Source organism: Tachyglossus aculeatus, chromosome 17, assembly GCF_015852505.1.
Source record: "Tachyglossus aculeatus isolate mTacAcu1 chromosome 17, mTacAcu1.pri, whole genome shotgun sequence".
Lineage (NCBI taxonomy): Eukaryota > Metazoa > Chordata > Mammalia > Monotremata > Tachyglossidae > Tachyglossus > Tachyglossus aculeatus.
The window spans coordinates 13215404-13239870 of record NC_052082.1 but is presented as its reverse complement, the minus strand read 5'-3'; the positions used below and the strand labels follow the sequence as shown (position 1 = coordinate 13239870).

Here is a 24467-nt window from a genome sequence, read left to right as displayed (position 1 = left end):
CTACCATTATTTTTATTACTATTATATGTGAAGCACTGTATTAAGCACTGGGGTAGATAAAGGATAATCAGGACCCACACAGGGCTCACAGAGTAAGTAGAAGGGAGAACAGGTACTGATTTCCCATTTTACAGATGAGGTTGCTGAGGCACAGGGAAGAGAAGTGACTCGCCCAAGGTCATCCTGCAGATGTGGGATGGAGCCGGATTAGAACCCCAGGCCTCCGGCTCATTCATTCATTCATTCAATCGTATTTATTGAGCGCTTACTATGTGCAGAGCACTGTACTAAGCACTTGGGAAGTACAAGTTGGCAACACATAGAGACAGTCCCTTCCCCACAGCACCTGTATATATGTATATATGTTTGTACATATTTATTACTCTATTTATTAATTTATTTTACTTGTACATATCTATTCTATTTATTTTATTTTGTTAGTATGTTTGGTTTTGTTCTCTGTCTCCCCCTTTTAGACTGTGAGCCCACTGTTGGGTAGGGGCTGTCTCTATATGTTGCCAACTTGTACTTCCCAAGCGCTTAGTCCAGTGCTCTGCACACAGTAAGCGCTCAATAAATACGATTGATTGATTGATTGGTAGAAGGGGGAGAAGGGGGACTCTCAAGCCTGTGCTCTTTCCACTAGGCCACATTGTTTCAAGTTGATTCCTATCCCATCTGGGGTTCAGAGACAGCGTGGGCTGTGCTGTTGGTGGGATGGGGGAGAAGAAGAGTTAGAGCAAAGCACTTGGCTATTGTCAGACTCCCCTCTCATTCATGGGTTCTAATCCCTGCTCTTCCACTTCCATTTATTCAATCGTATTTATTGAGCGCTTACTGTGTGCAGAGCACTGTACGAAGCGCTTCCACTTGTCTGCTGTGTGACGTTGGGCAAGTCACTTCATTTCTCTGTGCCACAGTTACCTCATCTGTAAAATGGGGATTGAAACCCTGACCCCACAAGGGACAAGGACTGTTTCCAACCTGATTTGCTTGTATTCATTCATTCATTCAATCAATCGTATTTATTGAGCACTTACGGTGTGCAGAGCACTGTACTAAGCGCTTGGGAAGTACAAGTCGGCAACATATAGAGACGGTCCCTACCCAACAACAGGCTCACAGTCTAGGAGGGGGAGACAGACAACAAAACAAAGCATGTGGACAGGTGTCAAGTCGTCAGAATAAATAGAAGAAAAGCTAGATGCACATCATTAACAAAATGAATAGTAAATATGTACAAGTAAAATAAATAGAGTAATAAATCTGCACAAACATATACAGGTGCAGCGGGGAGGGGAAGGAGGTAGGGCAGGGGGGATGGGGAGGAGGAGAGGAAAAAGGGGGCTCAGTCTGGGAAGGCCTCCTGGAGGAGGTGAGCTCCACCCTGGTGCTTAGCACAGTGTCTGGCACATAATAAGCTTTTAACAAATACCATAATTATTATTATTTATGGCAGCCCTGTCTCGTGGGCCTGTGTGCCACCACCTCCCACCCACATTAATAATAATAATAATAATGACGGTATTTGTTAAGTGCTTACTATGTGCAAAGCACTGTTCTAAGCACTGAGGAGGTTACAAGGTGATCAGGTTGTCCCCGGGGCAGGGGGGCGGCTCACAGTTTTAATTCCCTTCAACATTCCCTTCAACATGCACGTCATTTATATGCAAACACCCATTGATTGCATGTGCACTCATTCCATGTTCTAACATTCATTATTATTAATAATAATAATGACATTTATTAAGCACTTACTATGTGCAAAGCACTGTTCTAAGCACTGGGGAGGTTACAAAGTGATCAGGTTGTCCCACGGGGGGCTCACAGTCTTAATCCCCATTTTACAGATGAGGGAACTGAGGCCCAGAGAAGTGAAGTGACTTACCCAAAGTCACACAGCTGACAATTGGCGGAGCCGGGATTTGAATCCAAAGCCCTTGCTCTTTCCACTGAGCTACACTGCTTCTCTAATTAATTAGCACCCTGGCAGTCCCTCAAGAGGCTTACAATCTAAAGTGAGGGAGGACAGACAGAGGGGACAGTCAGAATGAACTACAGCATTAGATACATTAAATAAGTCGGTCTAGCAGTGCGAAGTGGACGGGGGGTCACCTCTCCACCCCAGGCCATGGTCTCCCGTCCCCTTCTGTGCCCTCCTTGCACTTGTATTTGCACCCTAATTATTCACTCCTCCCTCAGTGCTCATGTACCTATCCGTTATTTATTTAAAAATATAATAACGATAATTATGTTATTTGTTAAGTGCACTGTTCTAAGCGCTGGGGTAGATACCAGGTTGTCCCACGTGGGGCTCACAGGATTAATCCCCATTTTACAGATGAGGTAACTGAGGCCCAGGGAAGTGAAGTGACTTGGCCAAGGTCACACAGCAGAGAAGTGTGGAGCCGGGATTAGAACCCATGTCCTCTGACTCCTGAGCCTGTGTTCTTGCCACTTGGTTATATCTAGGCTCTAGTCTAATCCCCCTAGACTGTAAGCTCCATTGTGGGCAGGGAACATGTCTAATAATAATAATACTGGTGGTATTTGTTAAGCGCTTACTATGTGCCAAGAACTGTTCTAAGTGCTGGGGTAGATACAAAGTCGTCAGGTTGTCCCACATGGGGCTCACAGTCTTAATCCCCATTTTACAGATGAGAAAACTGAGGCACAGAGAAGTGAAGGGACTTGCCCAAGGTCATGCAGCAGATAAGCGGAGGAGCTGGGATTAGAACTCAGGTCCTCTGACTCCCAAATACTAAATGCCATCGTTATGATTAATCTCCATTTTACAGATGAAGTCACTGAGGCCCGGGGCAGGGCTGGGATGATGACTGTGAGGTCCCATGTGGGGCAACCCCATTGCCTCCTATCGACCGCAGCGCTTAGAGCAGTGTTTGACCTATGGAAAGCGTTTAGCAAATGCCATGCTGCTGCTGCTGCTTCGCGGCGGGTCTGCGGGTCATTCATTCAATCGTATTTATTATTATTAATAATAATAATAATGACATTTCTTAAGCGCTTACTATATGCAGAGCACTGTTCTAAGCGCTGGGAGGGATACAAGGTGATGAAGTTGTCCCACACGGGGCTCACAGTCTTAATCCCCATTTTACAGATGAGGTAATTGAGGCTCAGAGAAGTTAAGTGACTTGCCCAAGGTCACACAGCAGACATGTGGTGGAGCAGGGATTCGAACCCATGACCTCTGACTCCAAAGCCCACGCTCTTTCCACTGAGCCACACTGAGCGCTTACTGTGTGCAGAGCACTGTACTAAGCGCTTGGGAAGTACAAGTCGGCAACATATAGAGACGGTCCCTACCCAACAAAGGGCTCACAGTCTGGAAGGGGGAGACAGACAAAAAAAAAACCCAAAACAAAACAAAACACAAAAAACTGTGCTAAGCGCTGGCGTGGCTACAGGATCATCAGGTTGGACTCAATCTTTGCCCTTCATGAGGGTCACATGCCTCATTTATATTTTACCAATAGGAAACTGAGGCCCAGAAAAATGAAGTGACTTGTCCAAGGTCACCCAGCAGACAAGTGGCAGGGCCGGGATTAGAACCCAGGTCCTCGTGACTCCCAGATGGGGGCTTTGGCCACTGGGACCACGCTCCTTCTCCCTTCCCTCTTTTGAAGCCCTGAGGTGTCTTTGGAGATCTCAGTTAGGGAAAGAGATAGATAGGAGAGGAGTGGGACTGGTAATAATAATAATAATAATGGCATTTGTTAAGTGCTTTCTTTGTGCCAAGCATTTATTCATTCATTCAGTCGTATTTATTGAGCACTTACTGTGTGCAGAGCACTGTACTAAGCGCTTGGGAAGTACAAGTTGGCAACATATAGAGACGGTCCCTACCCAACAGCGGGCTCACAGTCTAGAAGGGGGAGAAGGACAACAAAACAAAACATATTAACAAAATAAAATAAATAGAATAAATATGTACAAATAAAATAAAGAGTCATACATACATACAAACGTATATATATATATATATATATATATATATATATATATATATACAGGTGCTGTGGGGAGGGGAAGGAGGTAAGGTGGGGGGGTGGGGAGGGGGGAAGGAGGAGAGGAAGGAGGGGGCTCAGTCTGGGAAGGCCTACTGGAGGAGGTGAGCTCTCAGTAGGGGAGATCTCAGTTGGGGAAAGAGGTAGGAGAGGAGTGGGACAGGTAATAATAATAATGGCATTTGTTAAGCGCTTTCTTGGTGCCATTCATTCATTCATTCATTCAATCATATTTACTGAGTGCTTACTGTGTACAGAGCACTGTACTAAGCTCTTGGGAAGTATAAGTTGGCAACATATAGAGACGGTCCCTACCCAGCAGCGGGCTCACAGTCTAGAAGGGGGAGACAGGCAACAAAGCAAAACATATTAACAAAATAAAATAGAATAGTAAATATGTACAAGTAAAATAAATAGAGTAATAAATCTGTACAAACATATATACAGGTGCTGAGCACTGGGGGAATTACAAGGTAATCAGGTTGTACCAGGTGGGGCTCACAGCGTGGCTCAGTAGAAAGAGCATTGACTGTGAGCCCGCTGTGTGAGGGGGTCATGGGTTCAAATCCCGGCTCTGTCAACTGTCAGCTGTGTGACTTTGGGCAAGTCACTTCACTTCTCTGTGCCTCAGTTACCTCATCTGTAAAATGGGGATGAAGACTTTGAGCACCCCCGTGGGACAACCTGATCACGTTGTAACCTCCCCAGCGCTTAGAACAGGCTTTGCACATAGTAAGCGCTTAATAAACACCATTATTATTATTATTCTCTATGCCTCAGTGACCTCATCTGTAAAATGGGGATTAAGACTTTGAGCCCCCCGTGGGACAAACTGATCGCCTTGTAACCTCCCCAGCGCTTAGAACAGGCTTTGCACATAGTATGCACTTAATAAATGCCATCATCATTATTATTATTGCAGGTTTTTGTTCTGTTGTTTTGTTTTTTTAATAATGGTACTTGTAAGACTTAAGTATGTCCTAAGCTCTGTATTCATTCATTCAATCGTATTATTGAGCGCTTGCTGTGTGCAGAGCACTGGACTAAGCGCTTGGGAAGTCCAAGTTGGCAACATAAAGAGACGGTCCCTACCCTACAGCAGGCTCACAGGCTAGAAGGGGGAGACAGACAACAAAACAAAACATATGAAGAAAATAAAATAAATAGAATAAATATGTACTAGGTGCTAGGGTAGACAGACGATAACGGGGTTGGGTGCCGAGGCCCGGGCCCTGGGCCGGTGCCCAGCTGGGGGTCCGGGCAGGGGGGGTGGGGGGCGGGGGTCCGGCTGTCCCGCCCATAAGGAGGGAGGGGCCAGCCCCAGCCCCACCCCCAGCCCCACCCCCAGCCCCATCAGGAGGAGGAGCAGGCGGGGGCGAGCGGGAGTCCGGGTGGGCGAGCAGCAGAGGCCCAGCCGACCGTCCACCCGAGCGAGGCGATGGCCGTGGCGGTGGGGAGGCCAACAGTGAGTGGCCCCTGTCCTCACCCCTCACCCGGGACACGTCGGCTCTAGGCCCCCTTCCCCCCTGGGGAGGGTTTTCTAGGCCCCCTTTCATTCAGGAGGGGGGTCTCTAGGCCCCCTTCCCCACTGGGGAGGGTTTCCTAAGCGCCGGAGAGGGTTTTCTAGGCCCCCTTTCCCTCTGGAGGGGGGGGGTCTCTGGACCCCCTTTCCTTTTGGAGGGGGGTCTCTGGGCCCCCTTTCCTTCTGGAGGGGGGGTCTCTGGGCCCCCTTTCCTTCTGGAGGGGTGTCTCTGGGCCCCCTTTCCTTCTGGAGGGGTGTCTCTGGGCCCCCTTTCCTTCTGGAGGGGTGTCTCTGGGCCCCCTTTCCCTCTGGAGGGGGTCTCTGGGCCCCCTTTCCCGCTGGAGGAGGGTCGCTGGGCCCCCTTTCCCTCTGGAGGGGGGTGTCTGGGCCCCCTTTCCTTCTGGAGGGGGGTCTCTGGGCCCCCTTTCCTTCTGGAGCGGGGACTCTGGGCCCCCTTTCCCGCTGGAGGAGGGTCTCTGCGCCCCCTTTCTTTCTGGAGGGGGTCTCTGGGCCCCCTTTCCCGCTGGAGGAGGGTCTCTGCGCCCCCTTTCCTTCTGGAGGGGGGGTCTCTGGGCCCCCTTTCCTTCTGGAGGGGGGTCTCTGGGCCCCCTCCCCCAATAGGGAGGGTTTTCTAGGCCCCTTCCCCTCTGGATGGGGAGGGTTTTCTAGGTCCCTTCCCCTCTGGATGGGGAGGGTTTTCTAGGCCCCCTTCCTCTCTGGATGGGGAGGGTTTTCTAGGCCTCCTTCCCCTCTGGATGTGGGGGGGTCTCTAGGCCCCCTTCTTCTCTGGATGGGGGGGTATCTCTAGGCCAGGCCCCATCCTGGGGCTGCGGGAGATGGGGGTGACCCCTGGTAGCCCCGGTGCGGTCGGTCTGCGCACGGTTTGGGGTGCGATGCTTACTTGAGGATAGTAATTATGATGGTATTGGTTAAGCGCTGACTATGTGCTAAGCGCTATTCTAAGCGTCGGGGATGCAGCAGGGTATCCGTCTCCCGATGGGCGTTTGGGGGAGAGAGAGGTCGGGGGTCAGAGGGGGGAGAGGGCTTCCTGGCGTTTCCGCGTGGTCCGGTGCTGGGCCCGCGTTGTGCTGGGCGGCCCCTCCATCTGAGCCGGGTTGGGAATTGGAGGGCGATGGGGCTGGGAGTCTTTCTAATAATAATAATTCTGATATTTACTAAGCGTTATGTGCCGGGTACTGTACTTAAACGGTATGTTAGGTACAAGGAAATCAGGTTGGACACAGCCCCTGTCCTGCTTGGGGCTTACAGTCTTAACCCCCCATTTAACCCCGTAGAAGCAGTGCTTTCTAGTGGAAAGAGCCCGGGTTTGGGAGTCAGAGGTCGTGGGTTCCAATCCCGCCTCCGCCACTTGTCAGCTGTGTGACTTTGGGCAAGTCACTTCACTTCTCTGGGCCTCAGTGACCTCCTCTGCAAAATGGTAATTAAGACTGTGAGCCCCATGTGGGACAACCTGATTACCTTGTATCCAACATACCGCTTAGTACAGTACCCGGCACATAGTGCTTGGTAAATATCAGAGTTATTATTATTAGAAAGACCCCAGCGCTTAGAACAGTGCTCGGCACATAGTAAGCGATTAACAAACACCATTATTGTCATTATTATTATTATTATTTGACTACAGGGGTGGGGAAACGGGGGTCCACCCAGGACCCCCCTCCTACCTCCCCGCGCCGGGGTCACTAAGAGGCCTCTTTAGCCCAACATCTGCTGCTGCTGGAGAAGCAGCGTGCCTTCAGTGGCAAGAGCCCTCTCTTGGGAGGCAGAGGACGTGAGTTCTAATTCCGCGCCACCGTTTTTCTGCTGGGTGACCCTGGCCAAGCCATTTCACTTCTCTGGGTCTCAGTGACATCACTGTAAAATGGGGATGAAGACTGTGAGCCCCACGTGGGACAACCCGATTACCTTGTATCCACCCTAGCGCTTAGAACAGTACTTGGCACATAATCAGTGCTAAGTCTTCTAGACAGTCTAGTCTTCTAGACTGTGAGCCCACTGTTGGGTAAGGACCGTCTCTTTATGTTGCCAACTTGTTAGTATAGTGCTCTGCACACAGTAAGGGCTCAATAAATACGATTGAATGAATGTATTGTGCTTAACAAATACCATTCTTATTATTCTTATTACAACCTGACTCCCTTGTATGCACACCAGCCCTTAAAACAGTGCTTGGCATATAATAAGCGCCTAACAAATACCATAATAATAATAATAATTATTATTATCTCATCTCCCACTCCCTTCTGCGTTGCCCTGATGGGCTCCCTTTCAACTCCCCCCCCCCCCCGCCCCACAACACTCTCTCTCTCTCTCTCTCTCTCTCTCTCTCTCTCTCTCTCTCTCTCTCTCTCTCTCTCTCTCTCTCTCTCTCTCATTCATACACACACACACACACACACGTATATGTGCAATTTTATTTATTTTTACTGATGTGTGTTTAGTTGTATTGATGTCTGTCTTCTCCCCCACACCAGACAGTGAGCTTGTTGTAGGCAGTGATTGTCTCTCTTTATGTCTGTATTGTACTTTCCCAAGCGCTTACTACAGTGTTCTGCACCCAGTAAGCGCTCAATAAATGAATGAATGACCCCCACAGCCGGGATGGGTTTAGCTGCGGCCCCCGTGAGGGTTACATGTCTGAGGGGGAGGCCAGAATAGAGTCAAGGGCTGTGATCCTGGGCCTGCGATCTGGAAGAGGCCTCTGAGTCCCTCCTGGGTATTTCTGGGGGGTCCTGGAGGGGGACCCTGGGGGTTTCTGGGCCGGATCCACTTGCCCGGCCTCATTGGCACCCAGCGTCACTCCCTCCTGGCTCCCATTTCTTTCCCGGCCTCCACTTTTCATTTATTCAGTTGTATTGAGCACTTACTGTGTGCAGAGCACTGTACTAAGCACTTGGGAAGTATAATTTGGCAACAGACACGGTCCCTACCCAACAACGGGCTCACAGTCTTGAAGAGGGAGACGGACAACAAAGCAAAACATGTAGACAGGTGTCAAAATCGTCAGAACAAATAGAATTAAAGCTAAATTCATTCATTCAATCGTATTTATTGAGCGTTTACTGTGTGCAGAGCACTGTACTAAGCGCTTGGGAAGTACAAGTTGGCAACATATAGAGACGGTCCCTACCCAACAACGGGCTCAGTCTAGAAAGGGGAGACAGACAACAAAACAAAACATGTGGACAGGTGTCAAGTTGTTAGAACAAATAGAATTAAAGCTAAATGCACATCATTAAGAAACTAGAATAGTAAGTATGTCCAAGTAAAATAGAGTAATAAATCTGTGCAAACATGTAGGTGCTGTGGGGAGGGGAAGGAGGTAGGGCAGGGGGGATGGGGAGGAGAGAATAATGAATTCATTCATTCCATCATCTTTATTGAATGCTTCTGGTGTGCAGAGCACTGGACTAAGCGCTTGGGAAGTACAAGTCGGCGACACATAGAGTCGGTCCCTCCCCAACAACAGGCCCCCAGTCTACCATTAAAGAGAGGAAAAAGAAAAAAGCAGGATGCACATCATCAACAAAATAGAATAGTAAATATGTGCAAGTAAAACAAATAGAGTAATAAATCTGTACAAATATATATACAAGTGCTGTGGGGAGAGGAAGGAGGTAGGGTGGAGGGGATGGGGAGGAGGAGAGGAAAATGGGGGCTCAGTCTGGGAAGGCCCACAGGCCCCACTGCTTCTTGGAGTTGCCCCGAGATCCCCCCTTCACTCAGTGCCCCCTGCCCGCACAGAGCCCAGAGATGGAGTCTCTTGGTGCCAACTCAATCCTGGCCCGATCCCAGCCCCGCCCCGATTACTATCTCAGATTTCCAGGCTTGGTTCTTGGTGTACTGGGCGTCCACCAGGCCTGGGTCCTCTGGGGACAGAAGAACGAGGGGATCTGGCTCCCCGCCTCCCAAACTCCCATCGTCAAAAATCCTGAGAGCAACCGCAGGGGAGATTTCCAGCCTAGGGAGAACCGGGAATGCCAATGGGAAAGGAACCCCGACAGCCTCCCTGGAGGTTGGGGGGTGGGGGAAATCGTCTAGCGATAGGGGTTCGTCTAGCAAGGGGTGGGCGTGCCATGTCTGCCATCCAGATGTGACCTCAATCTGGAGAGTTCTCAGAGTCGGTATTGCTGCCAGATAGCAGAGGGGTTCGTATTTTAATAATAATAATAATAATTTTGGTATTTGTTAAGGTCTTACTAAGTGTCAGGCACTGTTCTAAGCATTGGGGTAGTTAGAAGATAATCAGGGTGGACACAGCCCTGATTCTAATCCCAGCTCCGCCACTTCTCTGCTATATAACCTTGGGCAAGTCACTGCACTTCTTTGTGCCTCAGTTATATCGGTAAAATGGGGATGAAGACTGTGAGCCCCACATGGGACAACCTGATTACCTTGTATCTCCCCCAACGATTTGAACAGTGTTTGGTACATAGTGCTTAACAAATACCATAATTATTATTTATAGGGCTCACAGTCTTACCCCCATTTTACAGATGAGGGAACTGAGGCACAGAGAAGTGAAGTGACTTGCCCAAGGTCACACAGTGAACAAGTAGTGGAACCAGGATTAGTTTTGTGCACTTGGGGACCCCCTGCATTTATTGGGGTGGGAGTGGTTCAAGCTGGCTTTGGCTACATGTTCCCATGCCGGTTTTTTGTGGAGGAAGTGCCAGGGCCCTGCGAGTCACCGACTGGATTAAAAAATGTACCCGGGGTTTTCCCTGAATGGGAAAGGCCACTGCTTCCCCAGGAAAGCCAGACTCCCTTGGCCCTGAGAATGGGCAGGCTAGTGGAGGGAGCCAGGGGGGCGACCCACGACCCAATATTACCCACCACCGTCTCTTGGCCCTGCCCGCCTGGAAAGAACGAAAGTGTTGGGCTTTGGTTAAGAAGGAAAGCGAATTCCAAACAGAGGGACAGAAGGAAATACTATCCCCACGCTGATTGCTGATATTGGTTGGTTTAACCTCCAAGAAGACTGCCTTAAAAAAGCCCACAGCCCCCCCCACAATACAGAATAAAGGTATTTCTAACCCTGATAAAAACACCAAAACCAGACCTTGATTTTAACAAAAAATTGGTCCGAAAGCATTATGTATTGCATTTTCCCAAAATCTTAGTAATAATAATAATAATAATGATGGCATTTATTAAGTGCTTACTATGTGCAAAGCACTACAGTGCCCTGGGCACAATAAGCACTCAATAAATACCATTGATAATGTGTATCCAAAGTTTTTAAGTAAGATCCTACTCAGCCCGAGAAGACATGTACATCCTACTGTTCCGATAGAAATTGCACAGCAACGTTGCAAATGTTCTCATGATTACATAATATGCGCTGAAAAAAAAAACCCTCCTTTTGAGGCCTCACTGTTACTTTTTTGCTAGTTCAAGTGGCTGGGGGCGGGAGAGGAATGTCAGTTGCTGGAGATTTTCCTCTTCGACTGAGAACGGAGATGCACACCCAGAATCTCCCTTGTGTTGCTAAATCCAATTTCCTAGACTGCTGCTCATGCCACAGTTCGTTATGGTGAAAATGTTAACATCAATACGAGAAGGTTGCTTTCTTTGCCAGTGAACACTCATTATTACAGGAATGTGCCTGTCTTTGCTGTCTATAATGGGAGTCTGTTTTTTCTCCCAGTAACAGAAAGAGAGCCGAACTTTCCATTGAAGAGCGGAGAGGGAGGGGGTACTACCCTCACTGAGCATGCTTCGTAGTTACCCTATAGTGCCATGCAGAGACTGGGCACCCAGATGCCCAGTGTGGTAGGTGAGAGGGAAATTAGATGTCTCAGGGATCCCAATATTCATTCATTCATTCAATCGTATTTATTGAGCGCTTACTGTGTGCAGAGCACTGTACTAAGCGCTTGGAAAGTACAACTCAGCAACAGAGACAATCCCTACCCAACAACATGCTCACAGGCTAGAAGGGGGGTTATAGACTGTCCCCCCCTCCATCCTTCCCCTCACCCCCAAATCGAACAGCTCTAAGAGGGGTTTCTATCTTGGTGACTGTCCCGGGGATTGCCTGAAGGAGTCTGGGGTGGGGGGGCGGCTTTTATGAGGAAAATAATAATAATAATAATGGTATTTGTTAAGGGCTTACTATGCGAAGCACTGTTCTAAACTGCTGGGGAGGTTACAGGGTGATCAGGTTGTCCCATGGGGGGCTCACAGTTTTAATCCCCATTTTACAGATGAGGTAACTGGACAAGTCACTTAACTTCTCCGTGCCTCAAAGTCACACAGTTGGCGGAGCCGGGATTTGAACCCAGGACCTCTGACTCCAAAGCCTGTGCTCTTTCCACTGAGCCACGCTGCTTCTCCAATCCATTTGTCCACACTGGAGGGGAGGGGAAGCTGTATGGGAGGGTGTGTGACTTGGGGCCTGTAACTAGGGTGGGGACTACATCATTGCTTGTATATGCATGGCCTGTCTGTGGGGTGGGCTGACCCGAAACCTGGGGCCTGGTGGGAGAAGGCTGAGCCTCTGGCTGTCTGCTGGAACAGAGTAGCCAGAGCCACCCCGGGCTCCACACGTACTGCTGATAATAGTAATGATGATATTCAAGTGCTCACTATGTGCCATGCACTGTGTTGGGGTAATCACAAAATAATCTCTGTTCCACATGGGGCTCAGAGTCTGTCAGTTTGGGGTTCACAGCCTTGGGGGCCCAGCCCACCTAGAGAAGTGAGAGGGGAAAATCAAGCTGACATCTTAGACAAAGCCATACCACAGCCCTGTGCGTTCCCCGTGCTGCTGCCATGCTGTCTCCCCCTCTCCCTTTTATGGAATTTAAGTGCTTTTTATGTGCCAGGCACCGTACTAAGCGCTGAGCTAGATACAAGATCATCAGGTTGGTTATAGTCCTTGTCCCACATGGAGCTCGCAGTCTTAATACCCATTTTACAGATGAGGGAAGTGAGGCACAGAGATGTCAAGAGACTCGCCCGGACAGGTGGCAGAGCTGGGATTAGAACCCAAATCCTTCCAACTCCCAGGCCCGTACTCTGTTAAGGTTGGGGGGTGAGGAGAGCAGCGGACTGGTCCCCCGAAGCCCTCCTGCCCTTGACTCAGACTTGCCCTTAATTACTGACTCCTTGTCCTTGACTCCTGAGAGCGTGAGAGGCTGGGTCTGCTGAAGAAGAGGAAAATTTGGGAGAGTTTGGACCCAGGCAGTAAACGGCAATCATCTTCATTCAATCGTAATTATTGAGTGTGTACTGCATGGAAGCACTGTACTAGCTGCTTGGAAGAGTACAGTATAACAATAAACAGACACATTCACTGTCCGAAACCCTTAATAATAGTAATTGTGATATTTAAATGCTTACTGTCTGCCACACACTGTGCTAAGCCCAGTTCAAGATCAATTATTCCATCGTATTTATTGAGTGCTTACTGAGTGCAGAGCACTGTACTAAGCGTATTGGGAGAATAGAGTATATATAGAGTAGAGTATATATAGAGTTGTCCCCACGAGCTAATCAGATTCAACATAGTCCCTGCCTTTCTTGAGGATGACAGTCTTAAGGGGGTGGGAGAATGTATGCTGCAATATGGTGAAACAGTTACCTTAACAAAGCACCTCCCCCACTGCATTGCCCTTGCCCTTGGATCCTTTAAGCAACTGATGTTTGCCCCACCCCCTGCACTTAAGTACCTATCTGTAATTTATTTTAGTGTCTGTCTCCCTTTATAGACTGTAAGCACCTTTTGGGTAGGGAACAGGCCTACCAACTCTGTCATATTGTACTACCTCAGGTGATGATTACAGTGCTTTGCATGTAGTAAATATGACTGGTAAATATGATCCATAAATATGATTGGTTGACAAATACCCCAGAACATTACTGTTAGGGAGAGAAACTGTTCTCTTCACCTGAATTAACCCACTTGATTGTCTACACTGATTAAAGTGTAGATCCCAGCTCTACCATTTGTCTGCCTTGTGGCAAGTGATCCCTTACCTCGTCTGTGAAATGGGGATTGACCGTGAACCCTTTTTGGGACAAGAATTGTGTCCAACCCAATTATCTTGAATCTCTCCCCAGTGCTTACTGTAGTGCCTAGCATATAAGTGCTTATTAAATAGCATTTTTTTGAAAGTTACCAGATACTTGGCCGTCTCTGTGAAGACATCAGCCCCTGTGTAGTTCTGAGATCCTGCTATTTCCGTACACCTTTCACCTTTGCTTCTCTTTAGACTAGTGTGATTGCAAGTCAATTGGCCTTTGTATTCAGAAAATGCTGCGCTAGTGACATTGCTGGGTGGCAGCAAGTCTCACAAAGCCCTTTGTCTTCAAAGCCCGAACCATTGATCAATCCTGAAAGCTATCTCAGTGGGGGAGGAAACTCAGATGGAATATTAGGTGGCAAAGCAGAATTAGAAAAAGTTGCTGAGCCAATCCATTGTCAGAGCCACCAGTCTGCTCCCGTCTAGACTGTAAGTTCGTTGTGGGCAGGGAACGCTGTAATTTAAGAAATTACAGGTGCCCAAAACCCTTAATAATAATTGTGATATTTAAATGCTTACTGTCTGCCAAGCACTGTGCTAAGCCCAGTTCAAGATCAGTCAATCATTGAATCCTACTTATTGAGTGCTTACTGTGTGCAGAGCATTGTACTAAGCATGTGGGTGGGAGAATATATGCTGCAATATGGTGAAGCAGTTAAACAAAGCACTTCCCAGTACAGGGAATGTGTCTGTTATATTGTTATAGTATTCTCCCCCAAGCGCTTAGTACAGGGCTCTGCACACAATAAGCACTCAATAAATGCCATTGACTGGCTAGAAAGCACTGTACCAGATTCTGGGGAGATGAGAATGAAGTCTCCTGGCCCACAGAGGGTTCATTGTCCAAGGGGAAGACATACCTGGATGACATTTAGGCGATGCATTTACTCTGTTGTGATGGTAATTATTGAGTTTCTGCTGGGCATTTATTACTCTACTAAGTGCTTGGAGAAAGTAAACAGCCTTGGAGGCAGACACAATTTCTCTAAATAATAATAATAATGACATTTGTTAAGCACTTAGTATGTGCAAAGCACTGTTCTAAGCGCTGGGGAGGATACAAGGGGAGCAGATTGTCCCACGTGGGGCTCACAGTCTTCATCCCCATTTTACAGATGAGGTAACTGAGGCACAGAGAAGTTAAGTGACTTGCCCAAAGTCACACAGCTGACAGTTGGCGGAGCTGGGATTTGAACCCATGACTTCTGACTCCAAAGCCCCATGCTCTTTCCATTGAGCCACTTCTTCTCTACTATCTGGGGCATTAGGAAGAACATGTGTCCAGTGGGAGTAGAAAAAAATTGGCTGTGAGGTAGCAACAAAATGCATCACTGATATGTACGTAAAGACTGAGGGTGGGCTTTAAGTATGTAAATGCAGGAAATAGATTAAAATTTATTTGACCCTTTCAGAACTCAGAGTTCTCTGTTTGTCTTGCCCCATTCTCATGCTTCCTAAGTCTGGTTGTCCACCAAAAAGACTGTGCCTGCCCTCTAGGAAACTTAAAGTATGGTCACTTATGGTCAGTTTTCCAGCGTGGCCACAGTTCTGACAACTTGTGTTCTTGAAAAATCCTGGAGGACAGAGAGGCCGTTCCAACCCAGGGGAAGATGGGCTGGAGATGTGGTGATGGTTGGGAGAGTAAGCTCCGTGACTTAGTATTGGCCTGTGTTTGAGGGGCTCAGGGGGGAGGGAAAAAAACCTATCCCATTTAGAATCCAATCCCACATCGTCACTGAATAGAGTTTAAATCTCTTGTGGGATCCAGACACCGTGTTTGTTTTGCGAAGTGGACAGATTGGTGCCACGGCAGGGATTTGGAAGCTTGTCAGGGAGGTGTCTGGGTTCTCATCCAGGACAGTTGCTGTGTGAGCCCCCGCTTCTTGGAAAGAGACTTTAATAATAATAATAATAATAATAATGGCATTTATTAAGTGCTTACTATGTGCAAAGCACTGTTCTAATCTCTGGGGAGGTTACAGAGTGATCAAGTTGTCCCACGGGGGCGGGGGGGGGGGCTCACAGTCTTAATCCCCATTTTACAGATGAGGTCACTGAGGCACAGAGAAGTTAAGTGACTTTCCCAAAGTCACACAGCTGACAATTGGCAGAGCTGGGATTTGAACCCATGACCTCTGAGTCCAAAGCTTCTTTCCACTGAGCCACGCTGCTTCTCTGTCTTCTCTATCTCTGTCTATCTTTATCTTGCAAGAGTTACAGGCCTCTAAACTGTAAGCTTCCCATGGGCAGGGTATATGTCTATCAACTCCAGTATATTGTACTCTTCAAAGCGCTTTGATTAATTGAGAGTTGCGGACATTTAAAACCTCAGTCCTGCCTCCTCACGCGCACTGGCTTTATCTGATGGTTCGTCTCCCGCCAGGCTGCTTAAACTACCCTGCCTGGGATCCCGGCCAGGTGTGTCTTGAAATCATACATGAAAGTGGCCTGTGGCTGGAATTCTGCCCGTTGTTAATGAATGCAGTTAGGCGAGAGGGAAAAGTGGGATGGGTTGGAAAAAGCTCTCGGCTCTCCGTGCAGTGACTGGACAAAGCTCTTTGTAAAGTGCTAGAAACTCAATTCACAGTCTTCTGTCCCCGCAGGCTTACTCCCTCTTCCATTCTTTGCATATTAAAGGGCTTTAGGGAGCTCTCCATCTGCCTCCCTGACTCCTCCTCACTTCCCTCCTCTACTCCTAAGCTCCAGATGGCCTCCGGCATGGGGAATGGGTGGGAGATCCCTCCCAGCTCCACTGGGGAACCCTATCCCGCCCTGGCTTCTGGCCCAGAGTCTGCCTGAAAGGCAGAGTGAAACTATGGGGGAGGGGGCACTAAGGCTGGGCCCTACCCACTGCCCTCTCCTTCCTTCCTCCTCCCCTCCCTGGCACTGTTCAAGGCCTCCTCTTCAGGCCTGGGTCCAGGAGCTGCTGGGCATGCGTGAGTTGTTTGTGGAGGGGTAGGACCCCTCTGTGCCCACTGAAACTACAAGTCCCACCATACACGCCTACAGCCCAGTGCAGGCCTGGCCACCGCCCAGAAACAAGGTTGGGGGTGGTGACATTCATTCATTCAATCAATCAATCATATTGAGCGCTTACTGTGTGCAGAGCACTGTACTAAGTAAGCGCTTGGGAAGTACAAGTTGACAACATATAGAGACGGTCCCTACCCAACAGCGGGCTCACAGTCTAGAAGGGGGAGACAGACAACAAAACAAAACATATTAACAAAATAAAATAAATAGAATAAATATGTACAAACATATATATACATACTTGTATAGTGACACCTACAAGACATAACTTCGCCCCTTCCCCCAGTGTCCCAACAGGGGCAATTAGCTTGGAAGACCCTGAGAAGGGCAAGCCGTCTAGTCTGTGAGCTCTTTGTGACCAGGGATTGCTGTATTGTACTTTCCCAAGGGCTGAGTACAGTGCTCTGCACACGTTAAGCGCTCAATAAATATGAATGAATGAATGTCTTTCGGGCCAACCACCCCCATCTGGATTTCTCAAGGGTGCAGCCAACCTGATCAAGAAACAGAAACTACCCTTTGTAGGTAAAGAAGCTGGCACAAACTGCTGCCATTTCTTCCTAGGAGCCTCCTGTCAGCCTCAACTTCTCCCGCTCAGTTGGTTCGGTTGCTAAGCGGCAGACCGGCCCTAGGTCAGCTCTCTGGGGCTTCATTTTTGGCCTCTTCTAAGTCCAAGAGGAGTGGCCGGTGGAAAGTTGTTTTCCAGCCTCTGAAATGGAAAGAGAGAGGCTGGAAGACCCGAATTCAGTCAGTTGTGAGGAGCAAGCAGTTACGCCTCTGGACTCCTGTGAGTTCTTCCTGGCCTGCAGTCAGAGCGATGGGAATGCTTCAGGATAACTGGCCCAGCTCCTCTCCCACGCCCTGTTCTTGCCCTTCTGGGCTGGACGGTCCAGCATGAGCAGTGAGCAGAGCTCAGGCGGGAGACTGGGGGCCGGTTAGAAGAAATGTGGCCAGTGGGAGCCACTGCCAAGCCAAGCTCCCCTTCCCACCCCCAACCCAAGGCAGAATGCAGGCCGGGGTCGAACTGGGCTGGGCTTTCTTGGCGCTAGTGTGGGGAGGACTAGGTCCATGCATAATTAAAGAGAGTCGGTGACACTGCCAGCGCTCATTGTTCAGCCTTTATTGAATCCTAGCAGAGTCCTGGGAGGCTGTCAGAGCCTCCACTGCTCTTGGGGTGGGGGCTGTTGGGGGAGGGAGGGTGGCTACGTGCTCTTTCTCATCCCAGATGTGGTGAACTCAGGCAGGGGATGTGGGGGAAGGGGAGTTTCCGGGGCTATTTTGGGCGGTGAAAGTTGCTTCTTGGGGATTTCCCCCACAGATTTATTTTTTTTTTTCCGGAGCTGCCCTTCTGTGGGGGGAAATCACCAAGAAAAGAGTTCTAAAAAGCTCTGGATTAGTAACTGCAGTCGTAATAGTGCTTCCCCTTACCTGGAATTTATTTTTGTGCCTATCTCCCCTGTTAGATTGTAAACTCGTTGAGGACAGGGGTCATACCTACCATTTCTGTCCTACTCTCCCAAGTCTTTAGTTAAATGCTCTGCACACAGTAAGTGCTCATTCATTCATTCAATTGTATTTATTGAGCGCTTACTGTGTGCAGAGCACTGGACTAAGCGCTTGGGAAGTACAAGTTGGCAACATATAGAGACAGTCCCTACCCAACAGCAGGTTCACAGTCTAGAAGGGGAGACAGACAACAAAACATATTAACAAAATAGAATAAATATATACAAGTAAAATAGAGTAATAAATATGTAAAAACATATACATATATACAGGTGCTGTGGGGAGGGGAAGGAGGTAAGGAGGGGGATGGGGAGGGTGAAGAAGGGGAGAGGAAAGAGGGGGCTCAGTCTGGGAAGGCCTCCTGGAGGAGGTGAGCTCGCAGTAGGGCTTTGAAGGGAGGAAGAGAGCTAGCTTGGCGGATGTGCGGAGGCAGGGCATTCCAGGCCAGGGGGAGGACATGGGCCAGGGGTCAGTCAATCGTATTGAGCGCTTACTGTGTGCAGAGCACTGTACTAAGTGCTTGGGAAGTACAAGTTGGCAACATATAGAGACAGTCCCTACCCAACAGTGGGCTCACAGTCTAGATGGGTCGACGGCGGGACAGGCAAGAATGAGGCACAGTGAGGAGGTTAGCGGTTAGGTTAGTGAGGATCGATTTTTAGGTCTTCTGACTCCCAGTTGTATGCTGTTTCACACGCAATGGTCAGCGTGTTACCCACCAACTCCCGTTCATTATTGATGCTTGGGTCGCCGGTGTCAAAGTTCTGCTGACCAGGGGAAGGGGAGGAGAGAGGAAGAAGTACAGCTAGTAATTTTGGCCTTCAGTTTGAAACTGAGCAGGTGCGAATGAGGGTCACTTTCCCTCTGTATGTGGCCCGAGACAGACAGGATTCTGGGTTTGGATGAACCCGTTTGGTCGTGCAGTTGGATTGCAAGAACAAATTTGGCTCTTGTTTCCTGGAATGAAGAAAATGCCACTTCACCACATGGTCTGGGTGGCCATCCTGCCTCTGGCAGGGAGCTGAGCAGAAATGTTCTAATCCTGGCTCCACCACTTGTCTGCTGTATGACCTTGAGAAAGTCACTTCTGTGTACCTCAGTTACCTCATCTGCAAAATGGGGCTTAAGACTGAGTCCCATGTGGGACAGGGATTGTATCCAACCCGATTTGCTGGTGTCCACCCCAGCGCTTAGTTCAGTGCCCAGCATATAGTGAGTGCTTAACAAATGCCACAATTATTATTATTATTATTATTACTATTATTATTATTATTGTGAGCCCCAGGTGGGACATGGTTTGTGTTCAACATGACTAGCTTGTATCTACCCCAGTGCTTCAAACAGTGTTTGGCACATAGTAAGCGCTTAACAAATACCACAGTTATTTTTATTATTGAGCATTTACTACATGCAGGGGACTGTACTAAGCACATGGGAGAGTACAATACAACAGAATTAGCAGTCACATTCCCTGCCCATAACCAGCTTACAGCCTAGAGGGGGAGATGACAGTAATACGAATGAATAATAATAATAATGATGATATTTAAGCACCTACTATGTGCCAAGCACTGTTCTAAACACTGGGAAGGATACAAGATGATCAGATGGTCCCACGAGGGGCTCACAATCTTAATCCCCATTTTACAGATGAGGTCATTGAGGCAGAGAAGTGAAGTGACTTGCCCAAAATCACACAGCTGACAAGTGGTGGAGGCGGGATTAGAACCCATGACCTCTGACTTCCAAGCCCAGGCTCTTTCCACTAAGCCACGCTGCTTGAATGAGTGAGGGTTACCTGCAGGGCCTTGGTTGCGTGGAAAAATGAGCCGTGAGGCTTGGAAAGGCTCACCTTCCTTCCGCCTTCTCTTCCAAGAAGGAGGAAGGAGTGCTGGGATGAAGTGCCCTGCTCCCCGAGGCCTCAGGTGCCAATGTTGAACAGTGACATTAACTCCCATGTGTGTCCAACCTGATAAAATCCATCTTCCAGCGCTTAGCACACTGCTTGACACATAGTAAGCGCTTACCAAATATCATTTTTTTTAAAAAGGCGACTTCCCTCTGGCTGGTTATTCTTGGCCAATCAAGCTTGTCTGCTGCTGAGGCTGGAGCCAGGGTCTGACCAAGCCCCACATTGGCTCCATTCCCACTCTCCAGATAACATGAGTAAGCTCACGGGTAGGGGGAAGATTGAGTGCAAGGCACAATCTTTTTTTTCACTCCCTGTCTCTTCCAGCGCTTTGCACATAGTAAGCACTTAACAAATGTCATCATCATTATTATTCCCATGAATGGGCAGTCTGTGGTGGAGGGAGTTGCCTGGGGCTATGCTGAACAGATACCTTGCCCCTCTAGACTGTAAGCTCACTGTGGGCAGGGAATGTGTCTGTTGTTTTAATAATAATAATGATGGTGGTGTTTGTTAAGCGCTTGCTATGTGCCAAGCACTGTTCTAAGTGCTAGGGTAGATACAGAGTAATCAGGTTGTCCCACGTGGGGCTCACAGTCGTAATCCCCATTTTACAGATGAGGTAACTGAGGCACAGAGAAGTGAAGTGACTTGCCCAAAGTCACACAGCTGACAACTGGCAGAGCTGGGATTTGAACCCATGACCTCTGACTCCAGAGCCCGTGCTATTTCCACTGAGCCACGCTGCTTTTCTTGTACTATTCCAACCACTTAGTTCAATGCCCTGCACATAGTAAAGCAATCAGTAAATACCATTGATTGACTGTCCTTTTCATTATGAGTACCCGGAGAAGCCCACGATGGAGTTGCTTCCAGTTCTTGGATGAAGCAGGCCTGGTTAGGGCATCCTCGCTCTGAGGGCCGCCTCAGGAGGAGAGACGGAGACCACGGGGATTTCTGGGTTCGTCTGGGAGATAGCCTTCTGCTCTTGTCCTGGGCCTGTCTTCTTCCTGAACAATATCAATCTTTTGACTCTGTATCCCTTTGTCAGATGGGAGCCACATTGAGACACAATAGGGGAAAATGCATGCAAAGTGGGACCCAACAAGGCGCAACTCTTGCCACTGGGTTCAGGAGACCAGGCAGCTGGATAAACATGAGCCGGATCGTCAATCCAAATGCTACTGTGGGAAATTTTGTTCCCTCCCACAGGTGACGAAATCCAGATTCATTGGTGGCCAGAAAAGACGCTTTCTCTCTGTTTCTTCTAATCCTAGAAGAGCTGATCAATCGATCCATCAGTGGTATCTGTTGAGCGCTTACTGTACAGAACACGGCACTAAGTGCTTGGGAGAGTATGATATAACATGTTCCCTGCCCACAAGAAGCTCACAGTCTAGAGGAGGAGTGCTGTCTAAAAGACTCAGTGGAAGTTGAGTGATTACTTTGCGCAGAACACTGTACTAAGTGCTTGGGAGAGTACAGCACAGTAGGTAGACACGATCCCTGCCCCCCGGGAGCTTGAAGATCAGAGGGGAAGACAGATATTAAAATAAATTACAGGCAGAGGAAATGTCAGGGTGTAGAAGGTCCATAAATCCTGTGGGAGTGGAGGTCGGGTGAATATTAAGTGCTCAAGGGGTACAGGTCTAAGTTTGTAGGACTACTCAAAGCTGTATGAAAATCACACCTCCTCCAAGAAGGCTGCCTTATGCATCTGGGCCTGTTCCAAGCCCTTGGATACTTACCCTATCCTCTAACTTTAATGTACATATTCTTTTATACTCTGTTGCTTCCCCTACCTATATTTTATTTTAATGTCTTCCCCGCTAGACTCTAAAGGTACTTGAGGACAAGGATAATGTCCTTCTATTCTATCATACTCTTTCAAGTGCTTAGTACAGTGTTGTGCACCCCCTAAGCACTCAATAAAAGCTAGTGATTGATTGTATCCAAACTGACTTACTTTTGGAAATGCCTGAACAGACCAAGCTAGTCTTTCTGCATTTTTGAGGCCACAGCAAAGTTGATGTCCGTCTCCCCGACTCTAAATTGTGAGCTTGTTGTCTGCAGGGAATGTCACTCTTTATTGTTGTACTGTACTTTCCCAAGTGCTTAGTATGGTGCTTTGCTCACAGTAAGTGCTCAGTAAGTACGATTGAAGGAATGAATAAAAGAATCCATCAAACTTTTTGTCAGTCTACCCCAAACTTGCCAGCATGCCTCCTGAATTGGTGGACACCTAGAACCGAGCATCTCAGCAAGGGTCAGGGAATCTCCTGGGCCTTGGAAATTCTGGCCCTTTTGGCTGATTTACAGGATGGACCCAGGACAAAGTGGTTTGGTTCTGCCCGGCACCAGTGTTGAGTCTTAACTTCAGATAGGGTCCATCCATGACACTCCAGTCTACTCTCCATCAATCAATCAATCAATCAATCACTGAGCACTTAATATGTTCCGAGCACTCTCCTAAGCACTTGGGAGGGTACAGTATAACAGAGTTGATAGACAAGTTCCCTGCCCATAACAAGCTTACAGATTAGAGGGGAGGCCGACATTAATATAAATAAATTACGGATCCATCGGCTGTTTGAGTTCAGGACTCTTGCTCTCTATGAGCCTGATTCTAAAGGACCACAGCTGGCCTGCCCATATGTCTGAGTAGCTGGTTTGAAGGAAAAGTGGGCGTTCCAGTTCCCTTAATTTTCCCACATTACCACTCTCTTTCCAGAGGGCTGGCAGGCTTGGGGGGAAGCCTTCAGTATCCTGGCTTTGGGAGTGGCTTTTTCGCAGGGGAGGGAATCCAGGTGGATCCTCTCAAGTTTGCAGCTCTGAAACAGGCTTCTGGGATTTCCTCTTGTATGCGTGGCCTGAGGAGGAAAGGACACAGTGCCTAGTGGAAAGGACACAGGCCTGGGGGTCAGAGGACCTGAGTTCTAATTCCGCTTTGTCACAGGCCTAGGGATCAAAGGACCTGGATTCTAATTTCAGTTCTGTCCCTAAAGCCACTGTGTGTTTCGGGGGACATCACTAAATTTGTCTGGGTCTCAGTTTCCGCATCTGTAAAATGGCTATGAAATACCCGTTCTCCTTCCCACTTAGATTGTGAGCCTTGAATGTGATGGGCTGTGTCTGATCTGCACATTATGTTTCCACTCTGCCGGTTGCATTCCAAGCCTGCAGGTTTGGTGTGAGGTTGCATGAAAAAGCCACAGTGCAGATCAGGCAGGCCCAGTGGTTCACTCACGAGTCCCGATGGGGCCAAATTGGCTGCCTCCCGTCCAGCTCACAGAGGAAGCATTCAAACTTCCCAATTAGCCACACTTGGGTTTTTATTTCCAGATTCTTGTTCATTAAAAAAAAAGAATCCGAGCGACCGCTTGGCCGAAGAGGCAGAGCAGAGCCTTAGTGTGGTCTCCACTGATAAATCCCTCCCATTGGTGCATTAGACCTCACGAGGAGTCCCATCAACTTCACGGACGGCCGAGGCTTTCTGTAGAATAATGAGCCACTTCTTAGAAGGACGGTGCCTGGCTCAAAACAAAAAGCCCAGCGCACATAGAAAACCCCAACCTCTCGGACTATTGAGTCTGCCCCATTCAGCAGAACAGAAAGGAATAGGTCGGGTGCAGCCCCAGAGAGATTGTTTCCTTGCTCTCGGGATCCGTCATGCTCCACGGTATCTTTGTCTGGTGCTGGCTCTCCATAAACTTTGGACGAAAAGACTGGGGCCTGCTCCCACGCTAAGGCTGGGGAGAGGGGAAGGTCCTGGGGTGGGATGATGGAACTGCAAAAACATCACTTCGGGGACCGGTTTCCCCGGTCTTGGTGCTCCTCCCCACCCCTTCCGGCGGGTGGGATTTGAGGGAGCTCACATGGGGGCCTTGAAGCAAACAGATGGTGAAACGAGAATCGAGGAAAGCAAAATTGTTCCGAGAGGGAATGAAAGGGGAGAGTTGGGAGAGTTGGAATGTCCATCCCCAGCCGAGAGGATGTGCATCCGTCTTTAAAGCATCCTGGTGCCACTGTTGAAGACAGAGCTCTGGGGCAAGGGCTGACCGTGGGGGTCATTGTTCAGGGCCCAGTGTGAACTAAACGTTTGAAGGTACAGTGAGGCCCAGTCTTGAGGAGTATGGCAGAGTAGTGGGTGGCTGGGCGGTCGGTGACTGTCCACCCTGGTGTGTGACTACCAGATGGAGGGCTTACAAAAGCTCAGTTATAATGTGTCTGTAAATATGTTTAGAGAAGAAAGTGTATCAGCCTCCTTCTCCTCCTCCCCCCACCCCACCCATTTCCCCCTAGAGCCTTTGAGAAACATCTCACAGAGATGTAAAAGGTCATTAAACTCCCGGACCAGATGACATGGGGAAGCCAGGAATTCTCTGTCCCTGCAAATGTTTTTGAAGTAGCTTTGATAT

At 48.6% G+C, this 24467-nt stretch overlaps 1 protein-coding gene across 1 annotated transcript in view; it reads left to right on the top strand.

Annotated features, from left to right (window-relative positions):
* Positions 1–5429: 5429 nt before the first annotated feature.
* SEPTIN11 (septin 11) overlaps positions 5430–24467 on the top strand; it is a 76812-nt gene continuing 57774 nt past the window's right edge. Inside the window, exon 1 of the mRNA XM_038759205.1 lies at positions 5430–5493. Within this exon, the coding sequence (XP_038615133.1) occupies positions 5467–5493 (27 nt within the window). The 5' untranslated portion in view covers positions 5430–5466. The remainder of the gene's footprint in view (positions 5494–24467) is intronic.